Source organism: Hetaerina americana, unplaced genomic scaffold (assembly GCF_022747635.1).
Source record: "Hetaerina americana unplaced genomic scaffold, ioHetAmer1.1.p SCAF_8, whole genome shotgun sequence".
Lineage (NCBI taxonomy): Eukaryota > Metazoa > Arthropoda > Insecta > Odonata > Calopterygidae > Hetaerina > Hetaerina americana.
In genome coordinates, this window is record NW_027287427.1 from 68796268 (window position 1) to 68816012 (window position 19745).

General features: G+C 38.3%; 1 protein-coding gene across 2 annotated transcripts in view; it reads left to right on the forward strand.

Annotated features, from left to right (window-relative positions):
* Positions 1 to 19202, forward strand: part of LOC139698078 (uncharacterized) — a 40468-nt gene extending 21266 nt beyond the window's left edge. Inside the window, exons 2-6 of one of the 2 annotated variants that reach the window (XM_071596968.1) lie at positions 2832 to 3125; positions 5003 to 5134; positions 9555 to 9647; positions 10885 to 11091; positions 18685 to 19202. In XM_071596968.1, coding sequence (XP_071453069.1) covers positions 2832 to 3125; positions 5003 to 5134; positions 9555 to 9647; positions 10885 to 11091; positions 18685 to 18750 — 792 coding nt within the window. In that variant the 3' untranslated portion in view covers positions 18751 to 19202. Of the gene's footprint in view, positions 1 to 2831; positions 3126 to 5002; positions 5135 to 9554; positions 9648 to 10884; positions 11092 to 18681 lie in introns of both variants that reach the window. The other variant, XM_071596967.1, reaches the window with a different exon arrangement.
* The last annotated feature ends 543 nt before the right edge of the window (positions 19203 to 19745 follow it).

The following is a 19745-nucleotide window of genomic DNA, read 5'->3' on the forward strand; positions in this document are numbered from 1 at the left end:
ACACGCATAAATCCCTTAATCAAGTACTGTGCACAGCACGCCGCCACTGTTTGCTATTCGCCTCGCGACCACAGATAGCTTATGACGAATGACTTATTTAACTAAACGCTATTTGAAATATCACATTATAATTTCGTCATTTTCCTATAAGTTTAGCAATTTAATTGTTATATTTTATCAAAAATGTGTTCATCTGGTATTTTAAATACTTACTGATGTTGAGAAGAAAATATCAAAGTAATACTAGGTAAAGAGAAGCTAGAACAAGTAGTAAGGTTATGCTACCTAAGCAGCATGATCACCGGCGATGGAGGAAGCAAGAGGTAAATGAATGTATAGTAAAAAGAATGGGAATGTCGAAGGTGTTTTATCAGAAGAAACAATTACTAACGGCATATAATACTAGCATGGGCAGTAGCAAGTGATTAGTTCAAACTTAGCATACGAAGCCTAATTTTCTATGGATGAGAGGCGTGGACTATGATAGCTACGTGACTGAGAATAGAATATTTGAGGTGATGCAAATATGATGCTACTGAAATATGATTAAATTAAATTATTGATACGAATACAAATGAAGAAGTACTTAGAATAGTGGGTTGAGAAAGAAGCTAATGGAAGATACAAGGGGTCAAGGGAAAATAAACGGACATCATGAGGTATGATAGTTTCCTAATGACCATAAGCGAAGGAAACTACTTAAAATGGAAGAATTATAGAGGAAGGTCAAGGCTGAACTACGAGAAGCAAGTGATGGAAAAGGTGGGCACAAGGAGCAATGAGGGAATGAAGAGTTTGACAGGGATCAGGCTAGTTTGTAGAGCTGCTCCAAACCATCCTCGGATTGACAACCCGTTCAGATGACTATTCCATAAAGTCATTAAAATAGGAGAAGCATTTCTAGATTCACAAAATAATCCTAATGCCACAGCCGCAAGCTGGGAAAATTTATGCTGATGGACAAAGGTTATACATCACTGCCCTTATTCGATTGCCATTCTTATTTGACGTGTACTCGGATAATCATTCGTCTGAAACCTCTTAAGATTAGCAATGTAATTCAATAGGGGAAACTCAGCCTTTTGACTGGGACATATTTAAACATATGGGGATCGGGATGGTGCGGGGTTAATATACCGGCTTTCTACCCCAAGGACCCTGGTTTGAATACCGATGTCAAGATTTTTCAGTGTCATCCCGATCCCTTATTGGAGTGCTATGAGGAGAACCTTAAGTGTAGTACGCCGTTCGTCCCATGGCACGTTAAAATGTGAACCCCTCAGCGCATTTTGTTATGATTAGATCAGTTTCGACCAGGGGCGTCTCTCCACCCTTACTCCATTCCCTGAATATCCTACCCCAACCGAATTATTCACCTATCCCTAATGGCGCAAATGGCCTCACATGTCGGTCTCCTACCCTTAAAACGCCTACTAATTAAACATTCATTGGACAAGATAATTTGAGATTAAAGAGCTGAACAACTAACAGAGGAGCCATTGGTCCACAGTCAATAATTTGATTCACAATACTCTAAGATTTCACTCGCTCAGCCAGTTTTACGAGGTAATGGGTACGATGCTTCATAACTTTCGACCTTCGTTCACCACATCGTTTGGATTTTGAGTCGTGAAATTTTATTGCATTGGAAAAAATATATCGCTGGCTACTACCTCGACGCAATCTCGAATATGAGAATATAAAAACATTTATATTTGCACTCTTTTAAAATATAAATCGTGCTTTGGAAATATTTGCCTTCAGTTGAATTCCTACGGGCGTTTAAAAAGTCATTTTCAATTAAATCAGACTTCAATACTTATAATCTTCACTCAAAATGTAACCAAGATTAATGTACTCCAGAGTGATGTAGCGGAAAAAGAATTTACTTTTACCCAGTTCCCTCCATCCACTGAGTTTCTCCCCTAACACTGAATTGAGTATTCATTCACCTTTCCAAGCACGATTTTCTGGCGCGTGCAAATCCATGCTTTCCAACGTAAATTCAGAATGTCTCCAGACACTATCTTGTGGAAAGTTTTGATTTCTGTTGAGCACAGAAAGTCAAAGGAAAAGGTTATCCATAAGCTAAGCAATTTTATTTCCAAAACATAACCAATTGACATTCCTTCGACTGCCGACCAGGTTAAAATCTATATTTCATGAATGCAACTTCTTTCTTTCCAGCATGTCCTAAGTTCTACTTAGTAACTCCTAATATTTTCTTACAAATACCATTCATTCTCGCACACACATCTATTTTGGTCGCTATGTGTTCCATGGATTTTAACTTTTAGACATATTTGACTTAATTTGATTGATTTGATTAATTATGTGCATACATTCATATATACATACCTAAAATTGTATCAATAAAAAAATTGTTGATAACAACTTGTTTACTTGAAGTGAACCGTGATAATATAAAAGTTCATTTGACTCTGCTTTCGGGAATAACGTCTAACATATAAGACCAATTTTACGGTATGAAGAATCGCTTAGTTAATTGACTGAACTTAAATTCGAAACATTTCGATATACCGAGAGCTCTTTAAGTCAAACCTTCAGGCAGGAAGACTTTTGAATTACAGGCAGTGAGAAAAAAAACTCTCAAATGTAGAAAACAATGGGAAGAAACGCGTTATTAAAGCTTCGCGATCCAAAGAGAGAACCACGAAGTGGAACTGAACAAAAAGCTTCGACGCGCATGGTCGGACGCGCCTGTTGATGACACAAGCTCACAACTTTTTGTGGTTAGGCTGAGCGTCGACCACCGTAAATCAGGATCCGATGGTTGATCAATTCTTTCTCTTTCCGCTTCCTGTTAACAGGGGCCGGATTCGCATCGAACGCCTGGGAGTAAGAGAAAGGAAGGGAGGCGAACGATGGAGCGAAGGCGCCTTCAGCAAGCCTTGGGAGGCGAAGACTCGAGCAGCGGCCAACCTGCCCATCATCACCGTCCGGCAGCAACGAGGGGCTTCCGTATACTTCGTGGACGCCTGCCTTTCCCCTCCCTCCTCCTACCCTCTCTCGTCTTCCTCTTCGTTTCAATCCTCCTCCTCCCGCCGCAGCTGATAGCGCAGCCGCTGCAGCCGAGCCCGCAGACACAACTGCGGCAACAGAGGGTGAGTTCAACGGCTGGCTGGCTACTTTTATCGGATTATTCGCCTTCTAAGAACGATCTTGCTCCCGCACTAGAATCATTCGAATGCGGAAAGGAATTCATTCGGCAAACATCGTGTGTTTTATTTTACTGAGAGGATTTTTGACAGTCCAACAACTCCGAACGTTTTTGTTCAATTGTTCGTACCCGTTTCAGGTCGCGGCTTTACTAGCGGTCATAAATCTGAGCTTTGACCTTAAGCGGAGATTAAAGTTAACCTTCATTTTAGTGAGGCATTATAAAACTTGGCCTAATTAATTGCGTGGGACATCATTGAATACAACTATCGGGTCCAACTTTTCCGTATTTGCTTTTTCTATTTCTCTATCAAGTATTCCCAGACCCATTATTCCCTGATGTTTATTTCAATTCTATTCTAACTTAGGTGCATTGTCCTAATATCTTTCCAGGTATTGCTACCACTTTCCTTGATGCCTGTCAATGCCATTAATAACTTTACTGTATTGTTTCTTGTTTACCACATCCACTTTTACCTGTTCATAAAATGTGCCATGACAATTCACGGCTATTTCTGCCATGTACCCTTTGCATTAGTGATGTTAACATGAGTTTGTAATTTTGTTTTCAGTATATTCTCTCAACTTGATCGTGGTCTTTAATTTTTCCGCCTCTATCTTTATAATTACATACATTACTAGTACGAGATTCCAAATTGTATCGAGTTCACCTTTCTTCTTTCCATTGCAGCTCTCGTGTTGCTTTTATCTTCCCTCCTTCCTTTTACTCATCCCACCCCTTTATCTCACCTAAAATTATTCCACTGATTCGTGGTGTACTACAGGTATCTTATTTTTAACTTAAAGTTTTTTTTCACTTTCGCAAACTCCTTTCCCTTAATTCATTACCTGTCACTGCAGCTAAATTATGACCCGAATCTTAATACGCCCTGGGAAGCGACGAGGAAAGACGACGCAATTTCTAAAGGCGTGTCTAATCATAATTTAATTTTATCTGTTCCCTCCTCTTCTCTCTGACATGCGCCTTTGCTGGTATAGTAGTTGAATTACGTTTCTTTCCAATTTTTCTAGCTAAACATTTTCTCTTCAGAAATTCCTAAGCCGAATTACTCCAATCACATTCACTGTTTCGGGCTTAACTTGTAATGCTTCTCTTTTATAAATTGCTGGCTTCAAAATTCCGCATAATAAAATGTTATTTCATGATTCTGGTTTCAACATATTGGTTTTTATGGGCCTGAAGATGACATCACAATACGAGTACCTTGAGATCCTGTTAGCCCTATAAGTTTTAAAAGTAAAATTTACAGCTATTTTTAAGTAATTCATTTCCCTTCCATTGCTTATCCTTGCCATGCCCATTGATACATTTTAATCCTCATCGATATAAGGCAATGACTTCCCTGGTGCATTCCCAATTATTTCCTCTGGTTAAGCACATACTCGATCCTCGAGTTCCTGTTATTACTTGATGGCATCTATGGCGATCGGAGTTGAAACTAAATATTTTGGATCAGATTTTATTCCAATTTATCAATATCTATTTCTCGCCAACGCCATGTACAATATCCTAATTTCCTCTTCATTGTTACAGAGCCACACGTTGGCTCTCCTCACCATACTTGTGTACATCGTTCCACTAGCCCCAGTGTCTTTTCATCTCACACTACACAAACAATGTACAATTATACTTCCTTTCCCCATATTTTGCCAGATGCTGTCCGTAAGGTGCACTACCACCTAAACCACACAATACCTGATATATGAATTCACAATAATATGGACACTAATGATCCTCATGACTAGTAATAGAAGTAATATTAATTACCTTCTAACCAAAAATTTAATTATACCATCCCAGCCATCGAACGTCGCCTCGCAGGCTGCTACGAGACATCTAACTACCGAGCCAAAGGCGACATTGCTAAGGCTGAGACGCCAATCTGAACCTCAAGAGGGCCTCTGGCAGCTTTACCTCAGGCTGATGCGTGAGGTAAGACCAAAAAAGTTTCAAATCTAACAGAAAATATACACAACATTGTTTCGTCATATTTTAGCTATGTTCAGTTTTTTAAACTGTATCTCAAAAATAACTTTAAAAATAAGCTGGATAATAATAATATGGGTTAGATCAAAATTAAATTAAATTGGTTATTGCCGTATCAAATACATGTATTTTTATCCTCAAATATTCATGTAGATAACTTGTCAGGCGCGTCTTCAAAGTCGGATATACTATGTACGTATAAAGTTTTCTCCACCATTATTATTGGGAAGACAGTAAATGTTAGTTTTCCTTTTATCTATAACATATATATGTATATATATAACGATTGTACGGAAAAACTCAAACGAGCGGCACAATAATGGGCTGACACAATATAACACAAATAGAATAGAGTAGCAACATTTAAAAGGACACTCACACGGTAAATTGTTCGAGCATTCGGCCCTCTCAGAGGCCTTCTTCAAGAGACTCTCTTGAAGAAGGCCTGTGAGAGGGCCGAAAGCTCGAACAATTTACCGTGTGAGTGTCCTTTTAAATGTTGCTACTCTATTCTATTTGTGTTACACACACACACACACACATATATACACATATATATATATATATATATATATATATATATATATATATATATTGCACATAGTCTAATCTTGCATGTTGTCTAATCTTGCATGTTGTCTAATCTTGCATGTTGTCTAATCTTGCATGTAGTCTAATCTTGCACACAGTCCCCTCACGTGGTAGTCAAATAAATTTCAACTGTGAACACATTACCTAATTGAAATTATTTATCATACAAGGTCTGTCCCAAAGTAGTAGGACTTAGTCGATTAAAAAAAATGTATTAACAGAATTGATACAATCACTAAAAAGTCTTCGAAGTAGCACCCTTGTGAGTCCACACAGCGCTGTCAGGGGGTTTTCCACATCTTGCACGCCTACTGAAAGGCTGCGCCCGGGATCTAAGCTCCGAAATGCTAAGCACCCAGGTCACGGCCTGTTGTAACGCTTTCACCGAGCCATGGTGACGTGCTTTAGACACCAATTTGTGGCAATGGAAGAGGAAGAAGTCTGATGGGGTATTGTCTAAGAAATTTGGATCCTAACTCACATGGTCGAGAAACGCAGGTCCGTGCGAGTTTCCAAGCACTCGAGGGACCAACTTCGCACACATCTTTCTCATGCCCATGTTTACGGCCCCAAGTCGATAAACATCACTTTAAGGGATGCAAAGTTCATCAGAAATTATGCGAACACTTAATCTGCGATCCCTGTCCAATAAACCTTCACTCTCACAAAAATTTTGTCAATTTTTGAGGACGAAGGGCGTCCTGAACGTTCAGCATCTTCAAATCTTCTGTACCCTCCCGAAATAACGTGTGCACTCTACAACAGCCGATCTACCCATGGCGTTATCACCATAAGCTGCCTTGGTCATTTCATTAGTCTCTATCCCAGTTTCGCCCAGCTTCACGAAAACTTTGTTGGCGTAGCGCTGTTCCGATAACCGGTTCATGAAGGAGCGTACCGAGGTCACATTTTAGACGTTTCGCAAATGAACGATCCGCACTCCGCAAAAGCTGGGAGCCATCTGCCACCGGCCTCCAGCCTTTCCTGAGACTCTCCTCTCTCGAACCCAGCCAGAGAAACCGTCGCCCCTCCGTCCGTCTGTCCGGGAAAAAATAAGCACTACTACCTTTGGGACAGACCTTTTATACCTTCTGATTTTCTGGCAATTGTGACTTTTTTCCAAAAAAAACAGGACCCGTCCTATGTTATAACATGTATATCATATATTGCCGATGTGAGTAAACTACGCTCTCATGATGTATTTTCAGAGGATGGCCTTATCAAATCCAGCTATTAAAAACACTGACTATGTTGTTCACAAAAATGGCCAGAAAATTTAAATTGGGATTAGAGAACACATCTGGAGAATATTTTCCCTGGAGTACATTTAATAAACCACCAACGAGATGCGAAAAACCCGTTGTTGGCATTTATCTGCATAGTTATCACAAGTAGCCTTCGAACTTGTGCAATATACGCAATACCCTTCGAAGTGGCGTTTCCACAGGTATGTATTTAAAAATATCGTGATAAAGAAACACTCACACGAGCAGTGTAATATTTGGATGGCACAATAGAACACAAATAAAATAGTAACACTTAAGGACACTCACATTGTAGATTGTTTAAGCTTTCGGCCTTCTACGAGGCCTTCTTCAAGTAATACTTGAAGAAGGCCTCGGAGAAGGCCGACAGCTTAAACAATCTACACTGTGAGTGTCCTTTTAAGTGCTACTATTTTATTTGTGTTCTATTGTGCCGTCCAAATATATATATATATGGCCGAAAGCTCGAACAATTTACCGTGTGAGTGTTCTTTTAAATGTTGCTATTCCTTTCTATTTGTGTTATATTGTGTCAGCCCTTATTATTATTTTATATATATATATATATATATACATATATATATATATACATACATATATATATATACATACATATATATATATATATATATATACATATATATATATATATATATATATATATATAAGCCGCAAAAGACACTATTAGACACTATTAGACACTATTGGAACCGTTAACGCTAAAAGGACTAGGAAACCATGGATCACGGATGAGATGATTACAAAGATGGATGAGCGGCGAAAATGGAAGAATATAAATACAGAATTAGGCAAAATGAAGTACAAAGAATTGAACAATAAATTGAGGCGGGCAACAAATAAGGCAAAAGACGCATGGTGGAAGACGCAGTGCGAGGATATGGAAAGTCTCCAGAGGAAGGGCGAAATCGGTGCGCTGTACAGCAAAGTTAAATCGTTATCGGGAAGTAAGAAAGGAAGAGCTATGCTAATAGTTAGAGATAAGGCGGGTAAGGTAATAGTTGACGCAGGAAAGATCCAAGAGAGATGGAAGGAGTATATAGAAGAACTGTATAGTAAAGAACTCAGACCAACACAGTTAGACATTGAAAAAGAAAATGACGTAGAGGAAGACAGCTTAGGTCCAGGCATGATATATATTGATGATCTTTATGATAAAAATATTAGGCCAGCAAGGTTAGACAGGAAAAATGAATTTGAATTAGAGGCAAGAAAATATGACGTAGATGAGGATAGCTTAGGACCAGGTTTAATCGATGCCGAGATTGAATGGGAATTGAAGGGATTGAAATCAAATAAGGCCGTGGGGGTAGACAGCAACCTGCATTGCCTGTTTCCTAGATTTCGACAAAGCATTTGATTGGGTGAATTGGGTGTAAACTAATTAATAATGCAGAAAATAGGCGCAGTTTGTTGAGTTACGAGGCTAATCCGCTACTTGTACATGTCTCAGACAGCTCAGGTGCGAGTGGGGAATGGAGATTTCGGATAAGACGTGTTAGGAAAATGAGTAAGGAAGGGTTGTCCATTATCACCTGCGCTGTTTAGCGTATACGCGGAGGAAATGATTAGAGACGAATGGAAAGAACTGGAGATAGGAATGAAAGTCGGCGGGGAAAAAAATAAAATCAGGTTTACTGATGCCCAAGCTTGAATTTGTCAGTCAGTCAAGGGGTTGCAAGCATTCGTAATCAGCCAGCGCATTGTTTAGTCAGTGCGACAGGTATGGGAGGAAAATAAATGTAAATAAAACAAAATTTATGCGGTTTTCGAGAAAGAGAAAGGCCAAGCTACATATTAAAGAAGGAGTTCATAAACTAGAGCAGATGGGACATTTTACGTATCTCGGAAGTGTTTTGGACCAAAATGATCACAGTAGAAGGGACATACCAAGTGCAATTGTATTAGGCAAAGAAGCTTTCACAAGGACCTGGGAATTGACAGGGACGTTGAGTAAGAATGTTAAAAAAAGGATCGTCAAAACTTTATGGATCGTGGTTTTGCACGGCGCGGAAACAGCCATTGAAGCAGGGTGATAGGCTTAGATTGGAAGCTTTTGTAATATGACTGTAAGGAAGGATGGAAAAGGTGAGACGGGCTGAAAGAAAACAAACGAGGAAGTGAGGGGCTGAGAAAGTTGGAAGAAATCAAAAGAGGCGGGAAAGATGGATACACAGCATTTGGATTGGCAATGGAATGTTGAAGGAAGAAGAAGATAGAAGAGGGAATGGTGGAGAAACAAGGAAGGGGTAGAAATAGGAAAAGCACGAAGGACGGAATGAAAGGAGAAAAGAATAATGCGAAATTGAAGAGGGATTTATTATAATTTTGGATGCCAGGCTGTTTTGTTAGGAGAGATAATCACAAAGGACTTAAAACTTTTAAATTCCTTTTCAAATACTTTTGAATCTAAGGAATATTAGTTAACAAAGATAACGACACTAAACAGTATTTACTGAAATAATTCATGGCAATTTACTTTGCATTTCTAGGGAAACAACGATACAGTAAGTGCCTTCCAGCAAATACGACAACTTTTCTCGACCCTAATCGAACCAGAGAGGCCGCGAGAAAACGTAACAACGGTAAGTTATCTAATGAGAAAAAGAATTTAACGTCTATAATAAAGCTGCTCCTCTGATGGTATCCTCTTTACTGCCCCTCTTTTCCATCATTTACGAATTAAATAGCAAAATGGCCCCACTGTTTCCAGCGTGTCCTTCCTAGGTTATTTGAAAATTATTTACTTTGCTTCGGGAGAAAACGCGATCGTCATGTAATGATTGCTTCCTCTGATGCTGAGCTACTTCACTTCCTCCTTCATAATATAGAAGAGATAGTAACAATTTTCCACTAGATAAATTTAATAGTACGGTGGGTTTCGATGTAATACATCATATTCAGGTCTGAATGTGATGTAATACATCGAAACCCGGTCGTACTATTAAATTTATCTAGTTGAAAATTGTTACTGTATTTTCTTTATCATGTTCGAATCCCACCACATTACTCCTGAAACTACTCAATGAGTTCCTTTTCCATAGTCTAATATCTTTGTGAAGGCCTCGAGGTCCAGAATTGATCTGACAAGGTATTCAAATCTTAAATTAATGGTCACATTGGACTTTAATTACATTTGTTCTTCATGCAAAATTAGGGGAGTGTGGTTATCACAGTTATTCAAAATTCAACCGAAAAAAGGTTCTGGCGAATTTAATCCAACAAACCTAAAATTTCAAATAAAGACATCGAAAATAATATTTTGAACTAAAATTACAAAATTAATTACAAAATTACCATGCGCCCTAATTCCAATCTGCCGATTTATGGTCCATTAGTGGTTCATAACCTCCCCGGATAAGAAATGAAAGCCCTTTGTTTGAATAACTGGAACGGTAACGCTGGTCTTAAATTTTCTCATAAGTAAATTCTCTACCGACTCACGTACCTAAACAAATGACTTACATAAATTGCAGAAAATGAAATAGGAAAAATCGCAGAAATTGTGAAAATCAATGGTACCGCCCCGTGAAGCGAAAAGAAATTACCGTAATTATGAAGAATTTTCGCGGAAATCAAGGTGGATGCCTATTCTCCTCCGGGTTTTTGTTCCTGCCGATTCTCTTCTAACGTGACATGAGCGTTCGGGAGAATTTCCGTGACGCCTTTGAGAAAGAGAGAGGGTTGGGCGTTCGTTTAAGGGCGCCCTGTGAGAGGCAAATTATGGCGGCTTTTTTTTTAGGTGAAAGGCTTTTCGAAGACAATGACTTGTCCTTATCTCACTCTCCCCTCGGAAATGAAATCTTTTTAAAAACCCGGAAGACGGAGATGGCGTCGGTGACGGCAGAGGCCGGCGTCGAAGGAGAAGACGTGGACGGGGCGTCGGTAGGGGCCAACGAGACGCTGACCACGACGACCACGGAGCCCACACCCAGGAAGATCAGCACCGGCGAGCTGATGGGCATCTTCCGACGGAACGTCTTCGGCCTCGGGCGGCTCTTCGGGCGGGAGTTCTGGAACGCCATTCAGGTGAAGTTTCCTTTTCAATTACGCGATGAAAGCATTCGAAAAAATTGTCACAGGAGAGAGTTTCATCAATCGATTTCGTAAAATTGATCATTCTCATCGCGCGCAACTTCTCTCGCGATGAAATTAGATTCCCCTTGATTATTACCTAGTTATTACTTCCCTCGGTATAACTTCCCTAATTGATGCCTGAAACTAAAACAAGCTTTACATGAAGATGGTCAATGGCAATTTAAAGTTCCACAGAACGTCTTTCCATCTTCAAATGCTTTTACGTATTAAACATTTAAATAAACTATTCGTCCTTTCACTAACTCTTCCTCAGAAATCAATTTCCTGGACGGCAATATACATGTATCTCTCACCTATCAAATATTTCACACCTCTGCCCACATAAAATCCACTAACAAACAACAGTACCTTCACAACACCAGCTGTCACCCATTGTACTTCCTCTACATCCGCAGTCACCGAATCTGCAATAATTCGAATTCCCTGGATAAATATCTCAACAATGATTCCCTGAGGCTTTTTTAAACAACGCAAATCCTCTAAAACTTAACGCGTCCACACCTTCCCCAGACATTAACTCGCACACCCTCGTAGATGAAGATCAGTACAACGTACTTCCCAGGAATTCAGTCCCTCAAACATATCCTCACAGAACTTTTCCCCATTCTGACTAACCACAAAGCAACGGTAAGTATACTAACTAAATGTCCCCCATCATTTTTAAAGGACCCACCAATGAGTGTTTTTTTTCTAAGTTTTTCATACCGGATCATGCAATTAATGCATGCAAATAATTTTACAATAACGTAAATAGCTCCTTTTCGAGTGCGTGCCATTGATGTTATGGAAGGTTTCCGAATTACTCTACCTAAGTAATTAATATCCGAAGCGAATTTTCTTAGTTTTTCCTCATCGATGTACAAAAGCCTTAATTAAATTGCTGCCGCATCGACCCCAGATCGATGTCTGAGATGCCACCAAATTTCCTTATTCCTCTTCCCGTAAATCTTCTATAAACATCTGAATGAAGTCCCCTCCCACTAATTAGCCTGTCCAGTTTGCATTCCTCTTTCTTATATCTTTCACTCAAATTCTTCTCATAACTTTCATATTCCTGACAGTCCGTTCACCTAATCCTCTCCATCCTTTGCTACAGGCAATTCTAAAAACATTCTCAGTATTGCTTTTTTCCTCGCCATCTACATTTCATGCCCACGCAAAATGATGCTTCATATGAATCTTCGCGAAAAGATTTTCCTTACTTCTCTTTCAACGATCCTAACTACAACAACTCGCTCATTTTTTTCGAAAGCTGACTTTACCTAATCAATCCTATTCCTAATTTTCCATTCACAATATTTATTCCATTTGATAACACTCCCCAGGTCCATCGAATACTACTTGCTCTAATTTATTATTATCTATCATGATTTTGTTGATTGTCATTTCTGAACTTTTCATCATATTCTCTAAGCTGAGTGATTTTTCGGATACCAGATCTTCCGATGAAATCATAATCGGCACAGAGAAAGGAAATGGCCCCTACTCTGATGTGTGAATTTCACATGCCCTCGGGCTGATTACTGTGTGAGGTCTACTATCACCTACCAAACGGGCCTTCGGATAGATTGCTGTGCTTATAGTTTTATGTTTATTCAGCTGCTAGACATTAAATTCATCCTGTATCTATTTTATCTCCTCCTCTTTTTAACATCCTTTCCGTTTTGAAACTCTGCTTCCGGTCACTTAGGTTTTATTGTCGCATCAACACAGTCAAATGAGTAGCACAAACCATTTCCCTTATAAAGACGCTTACTGAAACACGGAAAAAAACAACGCGGGAGCCACCTAACACTTAAAATATTGAGAAATTCGAAAGCTCACTAAGCGACTACGGCAACGGTTTTCACAGCTGGTTAAGAGCTACACGTATTTCTTTCCCTCTCCTACGATGGCTCACCGTCTTGCTATAGGTTATACTCATGCTTATTTATAAAAATTCACACATAGAGTATTTCTATAATATATTTCAGATACGAAGATCAAACCACTTCATAGCTATGAACAAGAACTTTTCCCAGACATTGATATTAATTTTATTTCTATTCCTACCAACACCACTGCACTTTTCATCGCATCACTCATGCAATTTAATATGTCCAGAGGTTTAATGAACTGCATGGCTGTTTCAAATGTTACGTGCCAAATGAAAACGAATTCACCTCATATTGCTTCTACATTAGATTGTCATTCGAGGAACGAATTGTTTTTTTCGAGCCGTGAAACCCCGTTCATTTGAGTTTCGGAAGAGAAATTTTAACTTGGAAGTAATTGCCAAATACATTTTTAACAAATCTAAATGTTGTAAAATTAGGTGCTTTCTTATAACTGTTTTAGCCTAAATGATAACTGCGAGAAAACAATAATTGCATGATGGATATCATGACTAATGAAGCTAATTAAGCTGTATGCAAATTATTATCGTACATCCAATAAAAACCGTTATTGGTCAAAACAAATGTATACATGTATTCCTACATGTATACATTTCTAATCTATAAACTGCTCTACTGCTTTTAAAACATTAGGATTCAGGACATTAAGACGCTGCATTAACCTTGAGACTTTGGTGCTGGTATAATGGAAACTCTCACCATTTACCTTCCTTGATTATTTTTATTCCTACGTTGCAGGTTAATGGCTGGTGAGATTTGAGCGTAAAATAGCAGCTGTGCTTATTTAAAAACCAATTAATCTTAATGGTACATAAAAAACGCTATACAACCTTTCTAACTATTGATAAAGTGTGAACTACAAAGTCGCATGCTAACACATTCTAGTAACACCTGGCAATTGGCATAAAGAAGTAAATGCTAAAATATAAGCTTCTCTTTAAAAAAATTAAGAGCAAAGCCAATGTTCAAAGGTTCTGATCGAGAGACCAGATTGACCAGAAAATTGACGAGAACACCGCAAATGATAACGTAATCGTCTTAAGAACGAAAACCCGCCAAACCCAAACGCCCTACTAACAAGAAACCCAAATCTGCAAAGGATAGAAAAAAAGGTCCAAGTGGCTAAATATTAGTCTTTGTAACATACACTGGAAGGAAAATGTGTGGTTTTATTAATATGCCAACAAGGTCACTCAATTATAGGTCTCCAACAAGTTACATTTTTTCGAGACTATAAACGCCAATTTTTGGAAAGAGAAAACATGAACGAAAATTTCAATGCCGTCAAAATTTATGCTACAATCTTCAGTCTATAGTCATGAAACTTCATAAAAACGACAGCGATGACCAAAATCTGGCCTAAAGGGCGATTTGATCTTTTTTGAGTAATTTTCTCCGATCTATGCCCACTCATTTATTATCCAGTAGGTTATTTCTGGGAGAAGGACCTTGGAAATCAAAAGAAAGGTCAAGTGAAAGGTGCCTAACCACCTTGGAAATATAATTTTCCATATAATACGAACAATTCGAAATGAATGACATTCAGACGTCACCCCAGAGGGATAAGCCGATTATGACTTTTTGCAATAATTCCATCCTTTTCCAACCTTGAAAAATAATTGCAACTTAAAATGCTATAATATAAGCCAGCAAAGTTTAAATATGTACCTAAGTATCACTTATTTCCTGAAAAAATGCCACACCTTCCGATTATTATATTACACTACGGCAGGCAACTCATTCTCAACGCTGAGTTTTAATGCTATGTGTCTTAAAATCTAAGGGCTGGTACTTACTGAACTACTACAACATATTAGTTGCTTGTCCACAAACACTGCAGATACGCAGACTGCATTATTGCTATAAAAAACTGAACAGTACTGTTAGAATGAAAGCATAAAGCAGAAAACTGGGCCCCATTCCTTAAAACAATTTAATTTACAATTCCTTGAAGTTGAATAATAAAAGCTATCTATTAACAATAAATATGCTATAATGCTCATCACAATTCTATATTTCATAGGATGTAATTGAGAGAGTTTTAAATTACAACTGCAACAGCTTTCAGAGGGCTTCTATGGAATTTCCCAGTGCGGTAAAACGGGTCCACGGCAAGTACCGCGGGCACGTTTTTCAGTTCTACAACCCGATTCACAAGCCCTTGAAAAGTGTTGCATGTGATAAAAACTTTGGAATTTTGGAACACTCTATAATGTAAGCGAGTGACACGTGCAGCACCATTTACTACCACCATTAGATTCCGTATGTGCAAAATTACAAGGACAGGCTTTGAGAAACGGACCCCTCCCCGTCAGTGAAACTAAGGGCGATCGCCTCAAATCCCGTCCTCGTAGTATTGTCTCATTTGAAGCAGACAGGGGAAGAGGGCGAAGGACCTAGGGATGTAAAAAAAGACTTATTTCTCTCTCTTAGATCACATTTTACTGACAAGCGCACTTTTTACCCCAACTTTGCCTGCAACAGTCACTGTCTACCAGAAATGTTGTTAAAATAATCTTTCCTGAAGAAAATAACTTCGGCAAGATCCAATACTTCGGGCAGGAAGGCACACATACATACTTGCGAGCATACCCTATTAAAACGTGGTCGGCTTATTATTTCGTCGTTTTAATCTAATAAGTCGGAATCTATTTCTGCTGGTGATTATCTAAACAAGTGTAGCAAAACCCACTGAAACTTGTCTTTCAGAAAGGATTTTACTGTGGAAATACACCAATTGGTAGTCCTTCCGTTCATCTGAGATTGAATCGAAAATAAACGTCCGGAGCCGATAGAAATAACAAGGAAACAATGAAAAGGATATTTTAAAAACGAACAACTGCAAATTCTAACACCAAACCGATGCCATCGTCGAATAAATGCTAAAAAACTTGTGCCTCAGCCGCCCATAACTGAAGCAATATAATGACAGAGTTCTAAGAGACCATGGATACAAGAGCTTGGAAATGTATTCATAGAGATTTCATTGCATGGGAGAGTTAAAGTATGCCAACTCCAAGATTTTTATCATCTGTAAATGGATAAAATGTCTCACTAATACAATTCTTGCATCACAGCCCATGCACTCTCAATGAACCATTCCTAAGAACCCACTGCAAATGGCCCAATAGCTAACACTGTGAGCTGTTGGAAAAACACAGATACACAACTCAACTTCTCACAATACATATATTTCCCTGAATACTCTGCTATCAATCCTTTCAGTCTTTAAATAATGTAATGCTCTTTACAACATTGTTTGTTCCGTCTTTTCTCTTTTTAAGGTTCCCCCTTCCATCCCTCGTTTCCCTCTGTGGGGGGCCCTCATGCTACCTGCAGAATTGGGTCACATTCCCCACCTGTGTCCTTGGGGAAGAGACCATTTTATGTTTTATGTCCATGTAGTAGTGGAATTTCACCATCCTACTTTTCAAATTGCACTTTATTGGACAAATTTCATACTGCATACTAAGGGGCCATTATTTGTTAGATGATAGTATATGTATTTGCATGAGTGTAGAATGCAAGGATTTTTGCATGAATGTATATGCCACTGTGGGTATAGCTTTGCATGTATGTGTTGATTTTGCATGTGGTTTTGTTCCTTCTTATGGTTGGCGACCCCCTGCCACAAGCCCTTGCGGTGGCTTGCGGAGTATTATGTAGATGTAAATGAATCCATGTGCACCTGTGAGTGAATGGAAATTACTGCCACCATAACAATTCTACATTAAACCATTCAAAGCTAGTACAGGTTATTTGGCAATTTACAAAGAGACTATCAACTATTTGAGAATTAAATTTGCTATAGAAAAATTCAGTAACCTGAAAGAGTTTCAAATTTCTTTTACAATTGATTTGGACCCCATAGTATATATAAAGGAGCCATTTCTGATTGGAATAATGTATTCCCTATATTCTATTTTTTAAACTGCTTCCTTCCCCTAACTCCTAAAACTCCTTTGGGGCATTTTTTTAAAAAACTCATCTTCTACAAGTCAATTCAATCTCACCTTTCTTTAAAGCCTTCAATTAGTCATGATATGTCACTAAAGATGCCTTCTCTTTCTTATCATTGCCTTTTCAAGGTGCCTTGTCTTCACCCTCCAATTGGATAGCTTTTTTATTAAATCTTCCGTTTGCCCATCTGATTGTCATCGATATTCCATTCAAGCATCATAATTCAGTCACCTCCATACATCCTCTGGTACCACAGCCATCTGAAAATTCCTATGAGCAAAAAAATATGCATTCACTTCAGGCATATAGTACACTCATGAAATTAACTGAATCCACTGGGTTATCAAAATTACTCTGATTCAGGCTTCTCCCAGTCTTTATTTCATTAACTGAACAGAAAGTGGTTGATTCATGTGAACAGATACTGAAAAATAAATACCCCGCAGAAAAAATGGATAACTTTAGGGAATGTGTTCCTTCAAGCCTAAAAATTGATGTAAGCTGAGTCAAGTAACAGTTTTTCATTCAGTTTATGTAAATGAGCCCCTTTGAGAAAGCCTACATTAGAACAATTTTTGCTGTGAATTTTCACGTTTTAAACAACATTCCCTAGTATTATCCATATTTTCAAAGGGTATTTTGGAATTCCTGTATAACTCTAACCTTTGAAGGATATTAGGCAGGTCCTTTAGTAATGTATGTATATGTCCAATGGGTGGCAATACTAGGAAAGGAGTGACCCATGATACGACAGAATTTATTGAAATACTATTCACAGAACCCAAAGAAAACCAAACAGTTCGTCCCAATGTCTGAGGTCTACTTTGGACATTGATTTGTTTAACACTTGGTGGTTTAGCTTCTATAAATTCTGATTACAAGCCAGGAGCGATCTGTCAGAATGACAGAGGGACAAGGGTCACTCTGCTGTACAATTAAAAGAAATTGGCTGGGGCATATGTAAGTCCTGACATATTGGCTCACGAAAAAGAAACCAAAAAGCCCCCAAAGAAACCTATAAGCATTCCTAGTGTGCCCTAATGTTCATTGAATACCATAGGCACAAATTGCTTTTACACAATTCAAAAGAGTTTTAAAAATAATAAGAAACAATAAGGAAGAGAAGTTAATGCTTTTGAATCAAAATAAGTTCTAAAAGGAAATACACAAGAATTTATGCATCTGGATACATGAGTATTATAAATAAATCTTCAACATTAGCCCCAGGCACTTAGATTCCTTGATCCATTATGCCAACCTGCTTGCCACAGGCAGACAGATATCAAGAGCACCATGAAGAAGGTATGGGGATCACCCATCAAACTTCTGTACACGCCCTACTCTGGTTAACTTCAGTAATTTAACAGCAACCAGTGCTTCAATGTGGGTAGGCCCTTGCTCTCATTGCACTTACAATTTTATATATGATTGTACATTAATTCACAAAAACCCCAACATATGTGAGAACACCTAAGAGTCCAAGTCCACAACCTTACTCTATTACATAGAATTGGTAATGCAGAGGTAGCACTAAGCTAGTTTTACGGTTTTTAAGTAACCTAGGCAAAAAACAAAAGTATTACTTTTTAATGAGTTGTCTTTTCAAGATCTGAAACATTATTGTTCATTGCATCCTGCTAAAGTATATTTCTCTCTTAACCCACAGCAGTCCAACAAAAATATAGAGATGTACACCAAGGAGTGGCAGGATGCAATACGGCCATTTGTGCAATGAGAACTAAGTATCCCAGCAGAGAAAATGAAGTAAAGGGACTGTTCACTAATCATGCTTCTGTTGGGAGCAGACATGAGGAGAGACAAAAGACTCAAATTTGTCTAAAATCTTGTATTCAAGGATGATGCTTTCAGCATATATTTTCTAAACAAGCAGCCTTGACTGCAACAAATCATATCAGATACATGTTTATTCCCACTGATACTCTTCAGTGAGAGGTTGACTGTGACATGAAGAAATACGTAACAGATGTACATAAGTTGTGTTACTTCGTAAGCACTAAGAAGTCTGTGTAAAAATGTGAAATGGAACAGCAAGAACGTATTATAACCACAATTTGCACTGGAATGGAAAAAAGACATTCTCAGAGAGCATGAAACACCATTAAATTTATTAATTACTTGATCCATGTAAAATAGATTCCCAAACTGACAATAAAATATTTTTTATGATTTAATGACTTTCTGTAGTATACTATTTACATATGTTCACATCCACAAATCAATTACTGTACCGAGATATATATAACATTTTACTTCAGTATTATCTAGGGCACTGCCATCCTTGAAATATGAAGCAAAAACCCTGTGATGAGGAAGAAATATATTATTTTTTTCTGAACACACAAAGCATGTGCTAATAGCATGATGCCTTCATGGTATAGTAAAATAATTCACTGGCAAGTAATTTGAAAAGACTGCCTTTTAAAACAAAATGTAACAAATAAATGAGAGTATTAATACTTGGAAGGCTGGTATTATTTCATAGCTCAAAAAAAGAGAAAGCAATGGATATTACATTGTATCGTTTAACCGATATTCCAAAATTAACTGCACTGCCAGGTGCACATATGGGTATTCAACGCATTCTGTTTTTTTAATAGCATGCACTATTGTATACCCATTTATGACAACATTCATACAGAACTAAACCTTTGAAACTGCATACCTCCTTGTGCCTTTAGTCAACAAGGTCAGTTCCACAGTCCAGCAGGT